At 57.4% G+C, this 14,719-nt stretch overlaps 2 protein-coding genes across 4 annotated transcripts; both read right to left on the bottom strand.

Annotated features, from left to right (window-relative positions):
- Positions 1–2,322: 2,322 nt before the first annotated feature.
- BACC1 (BPTF associated chromatin complex component 1) lies at positions 2,323–6,323 on the bottom strand. Of its 3 annotated transcripts, none has more exons than XM_083471297.1 (6): positions 6,209–6,323; positions 4,969–5,063; positions 3,785–3,886; positions 3,335–3,513; positions 3,101–3,205; positions 2,323–2,847 (listed from the first exon to the last, which is right to left on the bottom strand). In XM_083471297.1, the coding sequence occupies exons 1-6, from the start codon at positions 6,227–6,229 to the stop codon at positions 2,780–2,782; spliced, it is 570 nt and encodes a 189-aa protein (XP_083327423.1). In that variant the 5' UTR covers positions 6,230–6,323; the 3' UTR covers positions 2,323–2,779. The 3 variants fall into 3 exon arrangements, with proteins under 3 accessions (XP_083327423.1, XP_083327424.1, XP_083327425.1); XM_083471298.1 differs by having other exon boundaries at positions 2,323–2,843; positions 6,209–6,291; XM_083471299.1 differs by lacking the exon at positions 3,785–3,886 and having other exon boundaries at positions 6,209–6,291.
- Positions 6,324–8,039: 1,716 nt separating this feature from the next.
- Positions 8,040–11,567, bottom strand: RNASEK (ribonuclease K). Its single transcript, XM_083472427.1, has 3 exons — positions 11,383–11,567; positions 9,525–9,601; positions 8,040–9,228 (listed from the first exon to the last, which is right to left on the bottom strand). Exons 1-3 carry the CDS (start codon positions 11,458–11,460, stop codon positions 9,087–9,089), a joined length of 297 nt encoding a protein of 98 aa, XP_083328553.1. The 5' UTR covers positions 11,461–11,567; the 3' UTR covers positions 8,040–9,086.
- Between the last annotated feature and the right edge of the window lie 3,152 nt (positions 11,568–14,719).

The following is a 14,719-nucleotide window of genomic DNA, read 5'->3' as shown; positions in this document are numbered from 1 at the left end:
ATGATTTGACTGCCATCCGCCCCACTGCCAGCCCCTATACCCCAAAAACAGCATTTTGTGGGTGTCCTTTCAACTCATCGCCCACAAATGAGCACCCCCCACTCTGAAAAAAACCACAAAACCCCACACCGCCAGCCCTCCAGGGACACCCCTCTCCAATTCCTCTCATTTCCCCGGTTTTCCTTTTGAGCAAATCACACCCTTTGGCTCTTAAGGAGGCGGCCAGCCAGGCGAAGGCTCCAGGCGCCTCAAAACTCCTCTTCGGCCATTTGCAACGTTGGAGAAAATAGGTGGGGAGGGTGGAGAGACGGAAAATGGACGCGGTGAATTCACTTAAAAAGAGTTTGGGGGTCACTTTTTTGAGGGAGTGGGAGAATTAGATACCCCTGCAAAAAAACAAAGAAAATGGAATCAAAGTGAACACTGCCTTTCCAGTTAAAATGGAACATGGCGAAACAGGGGGGGGGGGAGAGCAGTTTATATATATATATATATTATTTTTATTTTATTATTATTATTATTATTATTATTATTATTATTTATACTAATTTATTACTTATACCTCACCCATCTGGCCAGGCCTCCCCAGCCACTCTGGGCAGCTCCCAACAGAATATTAAAAAAAAAAAAAATACATCAAGCATTAAAAACTTCCCTAAACTGGGCTGCCCAGCATGTTGGGAGGGTGGTGGTAGTTTTACAGGACAAAAATGCTATTTTATTTATTGAAATAAGGTCTGCAAAAGAGATTTCGGGAATAATGGGGAAGGCAGGGCTTTGTCCCAACTGCACACAGACCCACCGGCTCTCCACAAAGGGGGGGGGGTCCCAAGTTCTTAGGCGTCGGCCTGCCCCATCTATCAAATATGTTTCCTACCCCCCCCCATAGTGTGGGACGGGCTCTTTTGCAGAGGACAATTGCCCCCCCCCCGGACCCAGGGCCTTTTGAGGGTGCAGCCGGATGTGTGCACAATTGCATGACCCCCCACCGCCACCCAGTCCCCTGGCATGAATTGCTTGTGTGCAAATTGTGGCGGGGTGGGGGGGTGTGCTGCCCCTTGAGCAGCCAGGAAGGGGGTGCTGGGCCTTGCCCTCCGCCCGGTCCATTTCCTCCTGCTATGCCACTGCCCTTGGGGGGCTGCAAGGCCTCCTCCTTGGGGGGGCACCCTGGCTGCTCCGTGTTCCTCGTGGGGTGGTGGGTGGCGAGCCCACCAGCTACTTCGGGAAGGGGTTTGGGGTGGGGGGACACAGGGACGCGTTTCCCGAAATGCAGACCTTGCACAGAACTGCCGAGCCAGGCCGGGTCCCGGGGGTCATCTAGTCCAACCCTCCGCAGTGCAAGCACGGGTTCAAGACTGGCCAGGTGGCAGGGGTTCAAATAATAAAATTATTATTCGTTATGATGATGAAGATAAGAGAGCCCCCCTACCTACCAACAAACACACACACTGTGATTTTATCCCAGTTTCACAAGCTCCTTCCTGACCCCCCCCCCCCAAGATACAGGCCCCCTTCTTCCCACCCCTTTTCTCTCCACCCCCCAGGAGTGGGAAATGGCACAAGCGAAACCGAAGGCGCTGAGGTCGGCAGGACTGAACTTGCATGGTGAGCGTGTCGGGGGGGGGCAGAACAAGCAATGCTCCGGAGCCCCCAGCACTGACTCCCCCCCCCCGCCCCCCCAACAGTTCTGGACCGGATCCTGCTTCCGCCCAAGCAGCACAACATGGTTTGTTTGGTGGTCTGGGAATCCACAAACCGTCTTGTGGTGTTGACGCGAGTGCAGACAGGGCTTCGAGGGGGGAAGAGAGTGGGGGGGCTCTCCAGCCCCCCCACATGATGGAAAGCAGATGCCCCCTCTGGACACACCCGCAGCGGACCGCGCCCCCCCCCTCCACACTGAGGCTCGTCCCGCCGTAGCAGCACAGAAATATTGGCACTGCCTTGTCCAGCCAGTATTGCTTGCGCTGCTCCCGTGGGCCTGGCACACACACTGGGGGGGGCTGGAAATGTGGGGTGAGGAGATGGGGGGCACGTAAAAAAGAGGCTGGGGAGAGGAAATGGCGAGGGGGGGCGGAGACGTCCTGCTCTGCTCACCTTCTCAATACAATACAGTATCTTTATTGTCCCATACAGAACAATGACATTCTCCCACCAGAGGACTCTCCCTCCACCTGCCAGGCCGCCCCCTCTCAGCCCCTGGGTCCCAAATTGCTGGGGGGGGGGGAGGTCTGTGTGTCATCAGTGCCCCCCCAATCCCTGGTGCTGCTGTCTCCAGAGGCCTCGGGCGCAAGACGGGATGCTCAAAGAGACAGGAGACCCAGGAGGGAGGCAGGAGGCTTTTATTGCTACCATCATCATCATACAAAAGGACAAAACCACACTGGGGGGGTGAAGCTAAGGAGAGCCCCCCCCCCCGTTTGCAGAGGAGTCCTGCCCCATGGGGCGCAGCGAGGGAGTCAAGGGGGCCTCCGTGGGTCAGCAGGGAATGAGGGCAGCCGCATCCATCATGGCAGACAGGTGAGGAGTGGAGCGTGAGAACGCCCAGGTGGGGAAGAAGGGGGCAGCCCCCCAACTCCTCAACCTCTCCTCTCCCCACTGGGGGGGGGGGCAAAGATCCAGGAGGAGGTTGAGCAGCTGAGATTGATACCCCCCCTTCCCAGAGGCAGGACCAGAGGAGGAGGACCAGTCCTTGGCCTGGAGTGGCAGTGCTTGCATGGGGGGCCACGAGATCGGGGGGGGGGAGAGAGCCCCCCACCGGAGGGCAGGGGCAAGCGGTCCGTCAGCGGGAGAGGAGGGGCAAGTCTGTGCCAGGGGTCATGAGGAGTCCAGAGTCCAGATTCAGGCTGTCTAGAAAGAGAGAGAGAAAGGACCAGGGAGCTGGAGGGAGGGGGGAACGGGGGGGTGCCACAGTCCAATCCACCCATAAGGCCCCTGCCCCACCCAGCGGGGGGAGCCCAGCCCCCTAACCCAGGGACATTTCGCACCCAGCCCGTCTCACCCAGCCCACCAACCAAACCCCACAAAGTGGGGGGGGGAGAGAAAGAGAAAGAGAGGGAGGGAAGGGCCCCCCAGCACCCACTCGGGACCCCCGAGTCTTTACCCTGGTCGAAGTTCAGCTTCTTGGCAGGGGGGGCGTCTCCCAAGCCTTCAATGTCCACCAGGTCGCTGTGGGCGTCAGAGTCGTTCAAAGCGCTGAGGGTCACGTCTGTCGGAAGGGGGGGGAGACCCTGCTTAATGGGGGGGTGAGCATGCAGACCCCTGCTCCTGGTACAGAGAGAGACCCCCCCCCCAAGACAGAGAGAGAGAGAAAGCCCCCTCCCCGAGTCCCACTCACCAGACGCCTTCTGCTTCTTCGCAGGGGGAGCCGAAGGGTCGGGGTGGCTGCCCGCCCCCTGGGTGGAGGGGGGGCCTTGTGGCTGCCCCTTGCGGGCCCCCTTCTTGGGGGACTCCGAGGGGAGGGGCAGCCCGCTGTCCTCATAGACCTTCCGCTTGGCCGCCCCTTTCAGCTGGGCCCTGGGAGTCGGGGGAGAGGAGGGAGAAGAGGTCAGATTCCCTCAACAGGAGCGCGGTGCAGTGGTTAGAGAGCCAGACACCCCCGTTCCAAAGCCTGGGCTTCTGGGCCTGGCCCACCTCACAGGGCTGCTGTGAGGAGAGCAGGAGCAGGATGCAGAACGGAAAGAAAGAAGCTTGATGCGTCCAGCACCTGCTTCCTACGCTGCCCTGTGGAGCGGCCTCTCTAGAGCTGTGCAAGGACCCCCCCACCCCGCCCCCCAACGGCCCTTACACAGTCCGGTCTTTGATGAGAGCACTGATGCGGTTAAGGTCGTCTCCAAAGCGCTGGACGGAGGCCCGGAGCAGGGAGATCTCCGCATCGGTCCATTTGGCCCTGGGGGGACAGTGGGGAGTGGGGGGGTCAGGATTCTTGCACTGCTGCTACCTGCTCCTCCTCCTCCTCCCGCCCCTTCTGCTGCCAGGGATGCCCTTCAAGCAACATTCCCACCCCCAAAATGCAAAAAAGGGCATGCACTCTCTTGACCCCCCCCCCCCCGCAGCGGGAGAGCCTAGGGGTGGGAGGGTTTGGGTGCTGGGCGGGGTCCGCAGAGGGGCCCAACTGCGTTTCCATGGCACTTGGGACCTCTGAACTGGTGCTGGGCCATGCAGTTATCTGCATGTTCTTAATACAATATATAAGATATATTTAATACTGTTCTATACTACACACACCTCGATCTATCTCCAGAGCCCTTTATATGGCAACTTGCAATTTATGCATATAGTATAGATAGAATTGCAGGCCCGTGCAGAAGCACGTCAGTTGGGCACATGGAAAAAGGTCGTCCCCAGCTATGTGATGATTTTAGTGCTCAGAGGGGGGCACACCTAGGGGTTAGTGCAAAAACTAGGGCCAGGGCCTTTTCAGTACTGGCCCCGCTCTTTCCCAAGAGACCAGGGCCCTGTGGGACTTGACATCTTTCCGCAAGGCCTGCAAGATGGAGCTGTTCTGCCTGGCCTTTGGTTTGGACTCAGTCTGACCCTTATGGTCTTGATCTATGGGCTACTTTTTAAATGAGACTGCATTTTAAATTGCATTTTAACCTGTATTTTAAATTGGTTTTTTCCCCCTATTATGTTTTTACTGTAATTTTACTGGTGTTAGCCGCCCTATTTATTATTATTAAAAACCACTGCTCTCCGCTGTGGCTCAGAGTGGCTAGGAACCCACCAGCTCACCTGCCCGCTATGAAGAGCACAAAAGCTGACAAAACACAGCCTTTCTGAGTTTCCAGTCCATGGTGAGGGCGCATTTCCTTGCCAAGGTGCAAGGGAGCCGAGGGACACCTCTGGGCGCAGCCTGGTGGAGCATGCATCCCATCTTGCCCCCGCCCCTTGGAAGAGATGGGCAGCCCCCGGACTGAAGCCTAGGTGGGGGGACCTCCCTCCCTCCCTCCCTCCCTCCTTGGGGCTCACCCGGCTGGCGAGGAGTCGGCCACGGGGTGCAACTGCATGGTCAGCTCGCCCAGCTTGGTGAAGGCGGCGCCAGCGGCAGAGAAGATCTCGCCCACCTGTGGAGGGGAGAGAAGTTGGTTGAAGAAGGCAGAGGGGAGGAAGGGTGGGCAGGGGGTGGGCAGCTGCCAAGCCCCCTTGCTGAGGGCCCTCTTGCCCTCCACCAAAGGTATTTTTGCTTGTGGAAATAAGGGGGGGGAGGAGAGAGGGGGAGGCATGCACAACACCCCCCACACAACCCACCACACCTGCTTCTTTGGGTGCCTCTGAGCATGCACAGAGTATGTTATTTATTTATTTGTTTGTTTGTTCATTCATTTATTTAATTTGTATACTGCCCTTTGTCTGTAGATCGCAGGGCTGTTTGCAACATCAAAACACAAAATAAATAGCTTTAGGGAAAACAAAACAATAACCAAGGACTTTTTTCTGGCTGGATCTCAGATCAGGCCCCTCTCCATTGTCCTGCTAAGAGAACAAGGGAGAAGCTTGCCGTGAGCTCTGGGGCCTCTTTTTCTACAAAAACTGCAGATAACCCCAAACCCTTTCAGAAGGCCAAAGGCCTGTGAGAAGAGGAAGGCTTTCTTCCTGGTGCTGAAAGGTAGATCAAGGAGGCGGCAGGCAGGCAAGTCTTCCGCCAACGGGGAGCCACTGCAGAAAAGGCCCCGTTCTGGCTCTCTCAGGGGAGAGGAAGGCGAGGAGGAGGAGGGTCTCAGGGTCCGGGGAGGGAGAGAGGCGGCCCTTGGGGGTCCCGACCTGTTTAAGGCTTCCTAGCTCAAACCCAGCACTTTGAATGGGGAGCCAGGATGGGGGTCCCAGGCCGACCCTCCTGCGACCTGGGCCCTGAATTCTGCCCTCTTCCCGAACCGCACGGAGCTGCGTGGGACCCCCAGGGGTCATCCAGCCCAACCCGCCGCAGTGCGGGAAGTGGGGCTCCCCATCCCTTGAGCCGAAGGTGCGGGGGACGTGGCCCCCCGTCGCTCCCCCCCCGTCTCCCTCGGGGTCTCGGTCCCCGTTGGGCTACAGGGGGCGGCGGAAAAGGCCCCAAGCCGAAGGAGGGCGAAGCAGCCCCGGGAGGGAGGGAGCGAGCTCTGCCCTCCTCCTCCTCCTCCTCCCGCCGCGCGGCACTCGGCCCATGCTCAGAGGCACCCTCCCCCCTCCCAGAATCCTTGGCGGCGGCGCTCCCCCCCCCCTCCGCCGGTACCTTGGTGGAGGCGGACGTCATGGCGCCCCCGCCGCCGCCGCCTCCGCTGCTCCGGGAAGGAGACCCGGCCGCTCTGCTGCCTCCCCTCTATGGTCCCGCCCTCGCCCGTCTCCATGGCGACCGCGCTTCCTCTCCGCCCTTCTAGCCCTCGCGCTCCTCTATGCCGCGGACGCTCCTCCCCCCTCCTGGCGCTGCCAATGGGGAGCAAGGCCTCGGAGGAAGGGGCGGGACTTCGGCCTCGTTCTGGCGGGAAACATAGGCCCCTCTAGCCCGAGGAGGACCCGAGGCTCTATGGGCGCCGCTGCCCGGCCTCTCCCTGGTCATGGAGGCACGTGACACCCGCCCCCAGAAAAGCCCTTGTGACTGTTTCTCCCCCGCCTGCGGAACTCCCTGCCCCGAGACAGGCCTTCAGGAGGGGAGGGGGTCGCCTGGGCTCCGCCGAGCCTCCAGGCCCAGAGGCAGTCCAGCTGCGAGGTCCAGCCCCGGGAGCCAGAGGCGCAGAGTTGGCGGGGGGACGGGACCCCCAGGGTCTCCTAGCCCCACACGGGGTTGGAGCCCCCAAGTCTGAGACCGAGTGTCGTGTTTTATTTCCTCTTTCGATGCTGGCGAGGAAGGCGATGGGAGGCTGAGGAAGGAGCCTTCGCCGGAGGCAGGGAAGGGAACATCTTCCGGGGGGAGAAGAAGGGGAGGCTGCCCGGTGAGAGCTGCGAGGGTGCAGCCCCTTTGGTGCGAGCGAGAGAAGGGCGAAGATCCACAGAGGGTTAAGGCCTCTGCGGTTTCTTCTTTCTTCCCACTTTCTTTTTCTTTTCCCCCCTCTATGTTTTGTTTTTATGTTAGATTGGTTTTTATTGTATCCTACACTGAAAAGTTTCAATGAAAAATTATATCTATATACAAATGAGTCTCATGCTCTACTGCTGGACCAATCCCAGAGTGTGACAGGAAGGGAAAATACAGGCTGCACATGTGTCCCAGAAGGCAGGGCTTCCTTCACTTCACCACCCCAGAGGCCCACTCCTCCATCGCCTCCCGGGACAGAAGGCTGCCAGAAACATTTACAGGTGGGCAGCACCAACGGAGATTGGAGACTGTGAGGTGTGTGGTGGGCACAAACTCTTCCCCCCCCCCATGACTCAGTGGGGTCCAGAGAGCTTCCTGCCCTTTCTGCATTTGAGCCTTGGCATCCTCCTGCCTTGCGTGGACCTAGAGGGCCCCACATGAATGGTTTAAATTGGGATTGATGGGTCATTGTATTTTTGACAGCTTCTTATTAGCTGGAGCCTCCTGTGAGCCTTTCCTGCCCCAACATTTTGCTAGATTCACAACAAAGCACAAACTTGCTTCTGTGTGGAAGCAACCAGCAACGTCAAACAAACTGAGGCAGAAGGCGGCAATACATGGTGAACATCCACGATAGCCATGTTCTGCCTCCACTATGTGGGCAGTGAATGCCTCTGAGTACAAGTTCCTGGGGAACGTGTGGGGTGAGTTGCTGTTGCACTCAGATGCCTCCCTGTGGGCTTATTGCCTCTGGGGCACCTGGCTGTCCACTGTGAGGACAAGATGCTGGACCAGACGGGCCCCTTCGGCCTCATCCGGGAGCCAGGATCTTCTGGTGTCCTTATGGAACCTCCAGGTCCAGAGACAGTCTATCTTCATTCCCAAGACCTTTGGGGTATTGGGCCACTGTGAGGTCAATAGGTCCCCGTTGGCCTGACCCAGCAGCCAGGACCATCCCAGGCTTCCCTCTCTCCCTGAAAGCCAAGTGCAGAGAATGGGGCGGGGCGAGGGAGGGAGTCGAGGAAGAGGAACAGAAAAGCAAAGCAGCCCACACAGATCAAATGCTGTTTATTGCACAGGTGACCAAACGGAGAGAGAGGAGGACAGCTTTCAACACGTTAGTCCCCTGGGTGCACAACCAGACCCCCCCACTGCACCCCCAACTCAGAGCCCCTCCCTCCCAACACCACATCCTGATCGAGGGAGTTGCTCAGGGGACACCCCGTCGTATAGCAACAAGCATTCCACTCTCAAATCTGCAGCTCTGAGCAGCCACTTCCAGGCCAAGTCTGCAAGTCAAGTGTGATGGGGCAACTGAGCTTGCAGCCCCATGCGCCAGCTGGGGGGGGGGGCTGTTGGCAACAGGGGTAGAGACTAGGGCAAGTTGCCTGGCCACGCCTTGGTCCTACAAGAAGAGAGTCAACGTCTGCACAACAAACACCCAAGTTCTAGGATCGAGACACAAACGGGACTGGGACTGGAATGGGCTGGCTCTTTCAAGCTAACCTCCCCGGTTAAAGAGACAACAGAGACTTGGAAAAGAAGAGGTGGGGGCTGCTTTCACTGTACACATACTGCGGGGGGGGGGTGCGCCTTGTGCTATTTACACAACAACCCCAGCACAGAGGTTCTGCCAGCCGAAACCAGCCCTTGCTGGTCTTTGATGGCGAGCAGAGGCCATCGCAGGGAGGGCGTTGGCAGGCAGAACTGGGCCATGTGATGCACTGGGGGGGGGCAGGGGGGGAAGAGAGAAGGTGCAGCAGCCAAGAGCAGCCCTGGATATGTCCCTTTCGTAAACTAGGTGCTCCAGACCAAGTTGGGAAACTGCACTTTACCCGCACAAACACACATGGATATATATATGATTTAAAAGGAAATATTCCCCCCTCTCTCCCCACCCACCAGCCCCCTTCCCCAGCCGCCAGACCCTGGACTTGGGGCGACCAGAGGATCCGTTGCGTGGAGAACGAGGGCTGAGGAACCCCAAAGCAGGGCCCCAATGTCCAAAGAGGGAATAAATATCAGAGGCAGAAGGAGAGGGTGGGCCGTCCCCACCGGCAGGAGGCTGGAGCCTGGGGGCTGGGCGTGGGGGGCGCCATTAGCGGACCATGTACTCCTTCCGTTTGTTGAGGCGCACTTGGCAGAAGGAGAAGCCCCCCAGGAGGACGTAGAGGCCGGCCGCGATGAAGCAGTTGTAGCTGACTTGCTCATACAGGGCGTAAATCTTGTCTGGACCACCTCTGGGGGGCAGAGAGAGAGGAAGAGCGTGGTCAGGTTCCCAGCTCTCACAGGACACACACACCCAGCCCTGCCCCACAGTTCCTCCAGAAGCCCACTTCACAACCCCCTTTCCCTCCTGGAGCAGCAGCTAACCCAAGGCAGTGGCGGGGGGGGGGGAATGTTTGGCACCCACCAGGTGTGGGTAGGTGGGTGGGAGATGGGAACAAGTTCTCCTTCCCTCCTTCCTGGCTGATCCTCCCCCCTTGCCAGCCCACCACCCCACAGGAAAAGAAGGACCCCACCCTGCCCTACTCACGTGAAGTCATCTTCGGTGGTGGGAACGTCCTCAATAAGGACCGCTGAGTGGACATTGAAGAAGATGCCCAGCAACACCTAAAAAAGCAGAGGAGAAACAGGGGTGGTCTCTCCGGGGAGTGGAGGGCAGGGGGAGCCGCAGTGGCCACCCCCCCTACAGTAGTTGTAGTACTAGTAATTCTTATTACATACATTCATTCATTTATGCCCCACTCATCTGGCTGGGTTCCCCCAGCCACTCTGGGCAGCTCCCAACAGAATATTAAAAACACGATAAAACTTCAAACATTAAAAACTTCCCTAAACAGGGCTGCCTTCAGATGTCTCCTAGAAGTCAGGTAGTTCTTTATTTCCTTGACATCTGATGGGAGGGCGTTCCACAGGACGGGCGCCACCACCAAGAAGGCCCTCTGCCTGGTTCGCTGTAACCTCGCTTCTCGCAGGGAGGGAACCGCCAGAAGGCCCTTGGAGCTGGACCTCAGCATCCAGGCTGAAGGATGGGGGTGGAGACACTCCTTCAGGTCTACTGGGCCTTTGAGGCCATTTGGGGCTTTCAAGGTCAACACCAATCCTTCGAATTGTGCTTGGAAATGGACTGGGAGCCAATGCAGGTCTTTCAAGACCGGGGTTATATGGTCTGGGCGGCCGCTCCCAGTCCCCAGTCCAGCTGCCATATTCTGGATTAGTTGTAGTTTCTGGGTCACCTTCAAAGGTAGCCCCAGGTAGAGCACATTGCAGTAGTCCAAGCGGGAGACAGCTAGAGCATGCACCACTCTGGCCAGACAGTACACAGGCAGGCAGGGAGGGTCTCATCCTGCGTACCAGGTGGAGCTGATAAACAGCTGCCCTGGACACAGAATGGACCTGCACCTCCATGGACAGCTGTGAGTCCAAAACGACTCCCAGGCTGCGCACCTGGTCTTTCAGGGGCACAGCTGCCCCATTCAGGACGAGGGAGCGCCCCAGACCCACCGTCCCCCAAAAGGGGGACAAAGAGCAAGCCACAGAATTGAGAGGAGAAACCAGCCCAGATCTCCTTTTGCAGCAGGCACAATCTAAGCCTGAGGAACCCAGAACTCTCTGCAGTGGGGTGGCAAGCCCCTCCAAAAACAGACCCCAAACTACATGCCAGCTGCTTGCTCGGGTCTCCTTTGCCACCTGCCATCCCCCCAAAAAGATCGCCCAGTTCTTCCAACTGCACATGAAGGAAACTCTGAACCCCCAGAAGGAACCCTACCTGAGAGGAGTCCCACCCCTAAAAAGCCACTCAGGTGTGTCCCCTGAAGGTATTCCTGCCCTCTGGCCAGTTACCTGCTGCTCTCTGCACATGCTCCGCCACCCCTCCTCCTCCTCTGCTGTTTACCCAACATGCCTCTATTTAGACAGGCCTGGTTTTTCCCTGGATTCGCCCTGGTGGCCCCCCTCGCCCAGTGACTGACACCCGCCTGAGCCACAGTCACCCTTTCCAAGCCTCTCATGGGGAAGCTGGAGGAGGAAGTGGGGGGGGGGGAGACTGTCAGTGGCCAAGGGAGACACCCCCGCCCGAAAATAAGCTGAATTACTACATTCGTGGGAGGGGGCACCTCTCCCCATCACTTCCCCCCACATTCTGCCCTTGCTCCCAAAAATTTGCCCCCCAAATCCATCTTCCCTTCATTGCACCCTCCCCGAAAGCAGTTCCGCTTGCTGCTCCTGTTGCACGTCTGAATCAGCCGCTCTGGGTGCAGCAGCCCCGGATCAAGGGACGGGGCCCAGACTCGGATGGGTTAATGGAGGGGAGAAGAAGCACCAAGGCTGCCAGCCCCCCCCCGGCCCCGACACGCATCTGGGCGTTCGCACACACACGCCTCGCTCCTCACCAGCATGATGACGCCCCAGGCGCTGAGCACGATCCCGCAGGCGGCCATCTTCGGCCCGCAGCAGAGGAGGGAGACCATGGCCCCGTGAAAAGCCCGGCGGAGGGACGGAGAGCGAGAGAGCGAGCGAGCGAGGAGCCCCCGGCTTGGAGCTGCTGCCTGGCCGAGCCGACGCAGCAGACTGAGCCCGCCCCTCCCGACGCCCTTGGCGGGTCAGCTGCCGGGCGCCACCAATCGCGCCAGAGGAGGAGGGGCTTGCTGCCGCCTCCCCCTCCCGCTGAGCCGAGCAGTGGAAGAGGCCGGGGGCGGGGCCGGCGCTCGGCGCAGGCGCGCCTTGGCTGGGCTTGGCGCGTCCCATTGCAAGAGCGGGGGGGGGGGGTTCTGGACGCAGCCAAGAAGAGGAGGACCCTTCCGACCAAGCAAAAGCTTTCTATACTGAAATAAAAATAGAAGCAGCTCTTTTGGAGGGAGGCTGGGCTAGATGAACCTGGGGAACCCCTTCCATTTCTACAATTCCGTCTAGGGAGACAATGGGAGAGGGCGCATTTGGGGGGTGAAGTCAAACCCTTGGAGAGTCGCAGCGCCTGCCGTGGCTGCAGAGACTGATGCAGGAGAGACATGTTTTGTTGCAGCCGGGACAGAGGAAGGCGGCCGGTTGTGCTGCGGCAGATGCGCCAGGGTGTTTCTTCAATCTGCGCTCCTCCCAGCGGTGAACATGCTGGGAATGTCGGCTGCTTGGGAGAGCACATCTTGGAGACTCCGTCTTGCCATGTGAGACCCAAAATCCTCCTGACGCAGCACATATGGAGGTGTGTGGAGACGTCACTCCTGGCAGGTGTAAGTTGCACACGACTCACTTCCATAAATGCTCAGCACGCAAGCCTGGTAGACCTTCGTCTTGGTGTTGGACTTTAGCATCACATTCTCCCGTACCCTTTCGGAGAGGTGAGTCGTAGCTGTGGCTGCCTTGCCAATGCGCTTGTCCAGCTCAGCATGGATGGAAGAGGCTGCTGGTTATGGTGGAACCGGCGTGTGGTCACCAATGCTGATGGCGATGTCCTGATCAGAGATGTTGGTCTTCTTCAAGCCAAACTCCCTGCAGGCTTGGGCAAGACGGTTGAGGAGTCGCTGTAGGCAGGCTTCCTCTGTGGAGTACAGTTCCACAATTCTATTATTGTTTCTCTGTTTGCAGGTGTGGCTGTGTGTTCTGCTACAGCACATGATCAGAGGAAGAGGAGCTACTGCCAAGAGGAAGCCAGGCTGAAGGAGAAAGTTGGTAGCTAGCAGAAGTCCTACTTGGCTGACTGCAGCCTCTGGGAGCTTGTGACCAGGAGCTCATGTCCAGGGGAGTTTGAGGGACAGGCTGTGTCCTTAGGAGACCAAGAAACACCGATGGCAAGGGGGCTGATAAGTGACCCACAACACCTGTGCCATGTTTGTCTTCCTGCCCAAGAATGTTCAAAACTGCAGCTGCAGCCAAGTGCAAGCCGGTTGCCTCGCTGGAAGAGGAGGCACAGGAACGTGAGGCCTTCCTATCCACATTTCATCTACCTGGCAAGATGAGGAATTTCTCAATGGAGCAGAGTGGACTGTGCTGGAACAGCACCACAGGTGGGGTGCCCCTAGGGAAGAGGAAGGTCGCCTATTGCAAATGGGACGAACCCCTGGAGAAATGTGAAACACAGAAGTAGAACTGTCAGGAGCCAGGCTCCGTCACTGAAGCGGCAAAATCGATTCCATGCCCTCACCTCAGACACCGATTCTGGGCCAGAGAAGCTAGTACAGCAGCTGCCAACCTCACCCCAAGGTGGCTGTGAAAGAGACAGCGTACAGAACGATTCCTGCCACTCCCCAGAGGAGGAAGGGATGTATGGTGGTGATAGGCGACTCCCTACTGAGGGGCACAGAGGCCACAGGGTGCAGAGGTAACAGGATGTCCTGGGAGGTGTGCTGTCTTCCAGGAGCAAAACATCACGACGTGACAGAGAAATTGCCAAGTCTTCTAAAAGCCACGGACCACAACCCCTTCCTTCTGAAACCTGGCGGGATGAGACTCATGAATGACTGGAATGTATCAACTGGGGGGGGGGGTATAACCTGTTCAAAAGGAATAGACCAAATGGGGAGGGAGGAGTAGGGGCATTATACGTAAAGGATGTGTATACTTGTGAAGAGATCTGTGACACGGAGCATGGAAGGCAGACTGACAGTATCTGGGTAAAAATTGTAGGAGAGGGAAACAACAGTGGCCTTACTGTGGGTGTCTCCTTGTCGACTGGCCCAAAGGTGGGTTCATGGGAGTGGTTTGCTGCAGGTATGCCAAAGGAGGATGTCAAAAACACCAGAGTGCTTGGTTCTAGTGCTTTATTGTAAGACAGGGTAAGCTTACAGTAAATCAGCCTGCTAGGTCTCACTGCCACTACAGACGCAGAACGGACACCACGTCAGTGAGAGGTCGCCATAACATGTCTGCTCTCAATCAAATGTTTATGCACACTTTATGCACTAAGCAGCACAGGTCAGTTTGCCCAGCACCTCCTGTCACATCTGGTGGCAGCTGTCCAAAGGATTTCCCCTCTCCGGGCTGAGAGCCCAGCACCCCAAGGCCTACCAATAAAGGCAGCATCAAAGCAAGCCAATTAGCATGTATACAAGCAAGAAAACATATGAGCTCATTCTCACAATTACCAAATATTTTTAGGGTTATCTTGAAGAAGAGTTTGGATTTGATACCCCGCCTTTCACTCCCTTTAAGGAGTCTCAAAGCGGCTAACATTCTCCTTTCCCTTCCTCCCCCACAACAAACACTCTGTGAGGTGAGTGGGGCTGAGAGACTTCAGAGAAGTGTGACTGGCCCAAGGTCACCCAGCAGCTGCATGTGAAGGAGCGGAGACGCGAACCAGGTTCCCCAGATAACGAGACTACCGCTCTTAACCACTACACCATACTGACTATCAAGATGGTGCTTGCAGGCCCTTCCAGGACATTTCACTTTGGTTCAACACAGGGATCTCCAAGCCAGACTGAAGACTTGGGTGATGCCTTCCTAGAGCAGACTACCAGAGCTTCAAACAGGAGAGAGTCATGGGTGACTTTGACTACCACCATATCTGTTGGGACTCCCAACTCTGCTAAGAATTGTTGTTGTTCAATGTCTTTATAAATGACTTGCATGAAGAGATTGAGGGGATGCTCATCCAATGTGCAGATGATACCAAAGTGGGAGGGCAGCTAATGCCGCAGAAAACAGAATCAGGATTCAAGTTGACCTTAACAGATTGGAGAACTGGGCCAAAACTTACAAGATGAATTTCCAAAAGGACAAATGAAAGGCATGTCA

The sequence above is a fragment of the Podarcis liolepis genome (genome assembly GCF_965112155.1).
Source record: "Podarcis liolepis genome assembly, chromosome: 13".
In the NCBI taxonomy this organism is placed as follows: Eukaryota; Metazoa; Chordata; class Lepidosauria; order Squamata; family Lacertidae; genus Podarcis; species Podarcis liolepis.
Note: the sequence above shows the minus strand (reverse complement) of the source record. Positions and strands in the feature narration are given on the sequence as shown.

What these genes read in the sequence shown, in the direction of transcription:
- BACC1 (XM_083471297.1), bottom strand. Translation starts at nt 6,229, where the DNA reads ATGACGTCCGCCTCCACCAAG. An exon ending in TGACGTCCGCCTCCACCAAG is followed by an intron (nt 5,064 to 6,208) that starts GTACCGGCGGAG and finishes TCCCCTCCACAG; the next exon opens with GTGGGCGAGATCTTCTCTGC. An exon ending in CTCATCAAAGACCGGACTGT is followed by an intron (nt 3,514 to 3,784) that starts GTAAGGGCCGTT and finishes CCCGACTCCCAG; the next exon opens with GGCCCAGCTGAAAGGGGCGG.
- RNASEK (XM_083472427.1), bottom strand. Translation starts at nt 11,460, where the DNA reads ATGGTCTCCCTCCTCTGCTGCGGGCCGAAGATGGCCGCCTGCGGGATC. An exon ending in CCTGGGGCGTCATCATGCTG is followed by an intron (nt 9,602 to 11,382) that starts GTGAGGAGCGAG and finishes CTGCTTTTTTAG; the next exon opens with GTGTTGCTGGGCATCTTCTT. An exon ending in ACCACCGAAGATGACTTCAC is followed by an intron (nt 9,229 to 9,524) that starts GTGAGTAGGGCA and finishes TCTGCCCCCCAG; the next exon opens with AGGTGGTCCAGACAAGATTT.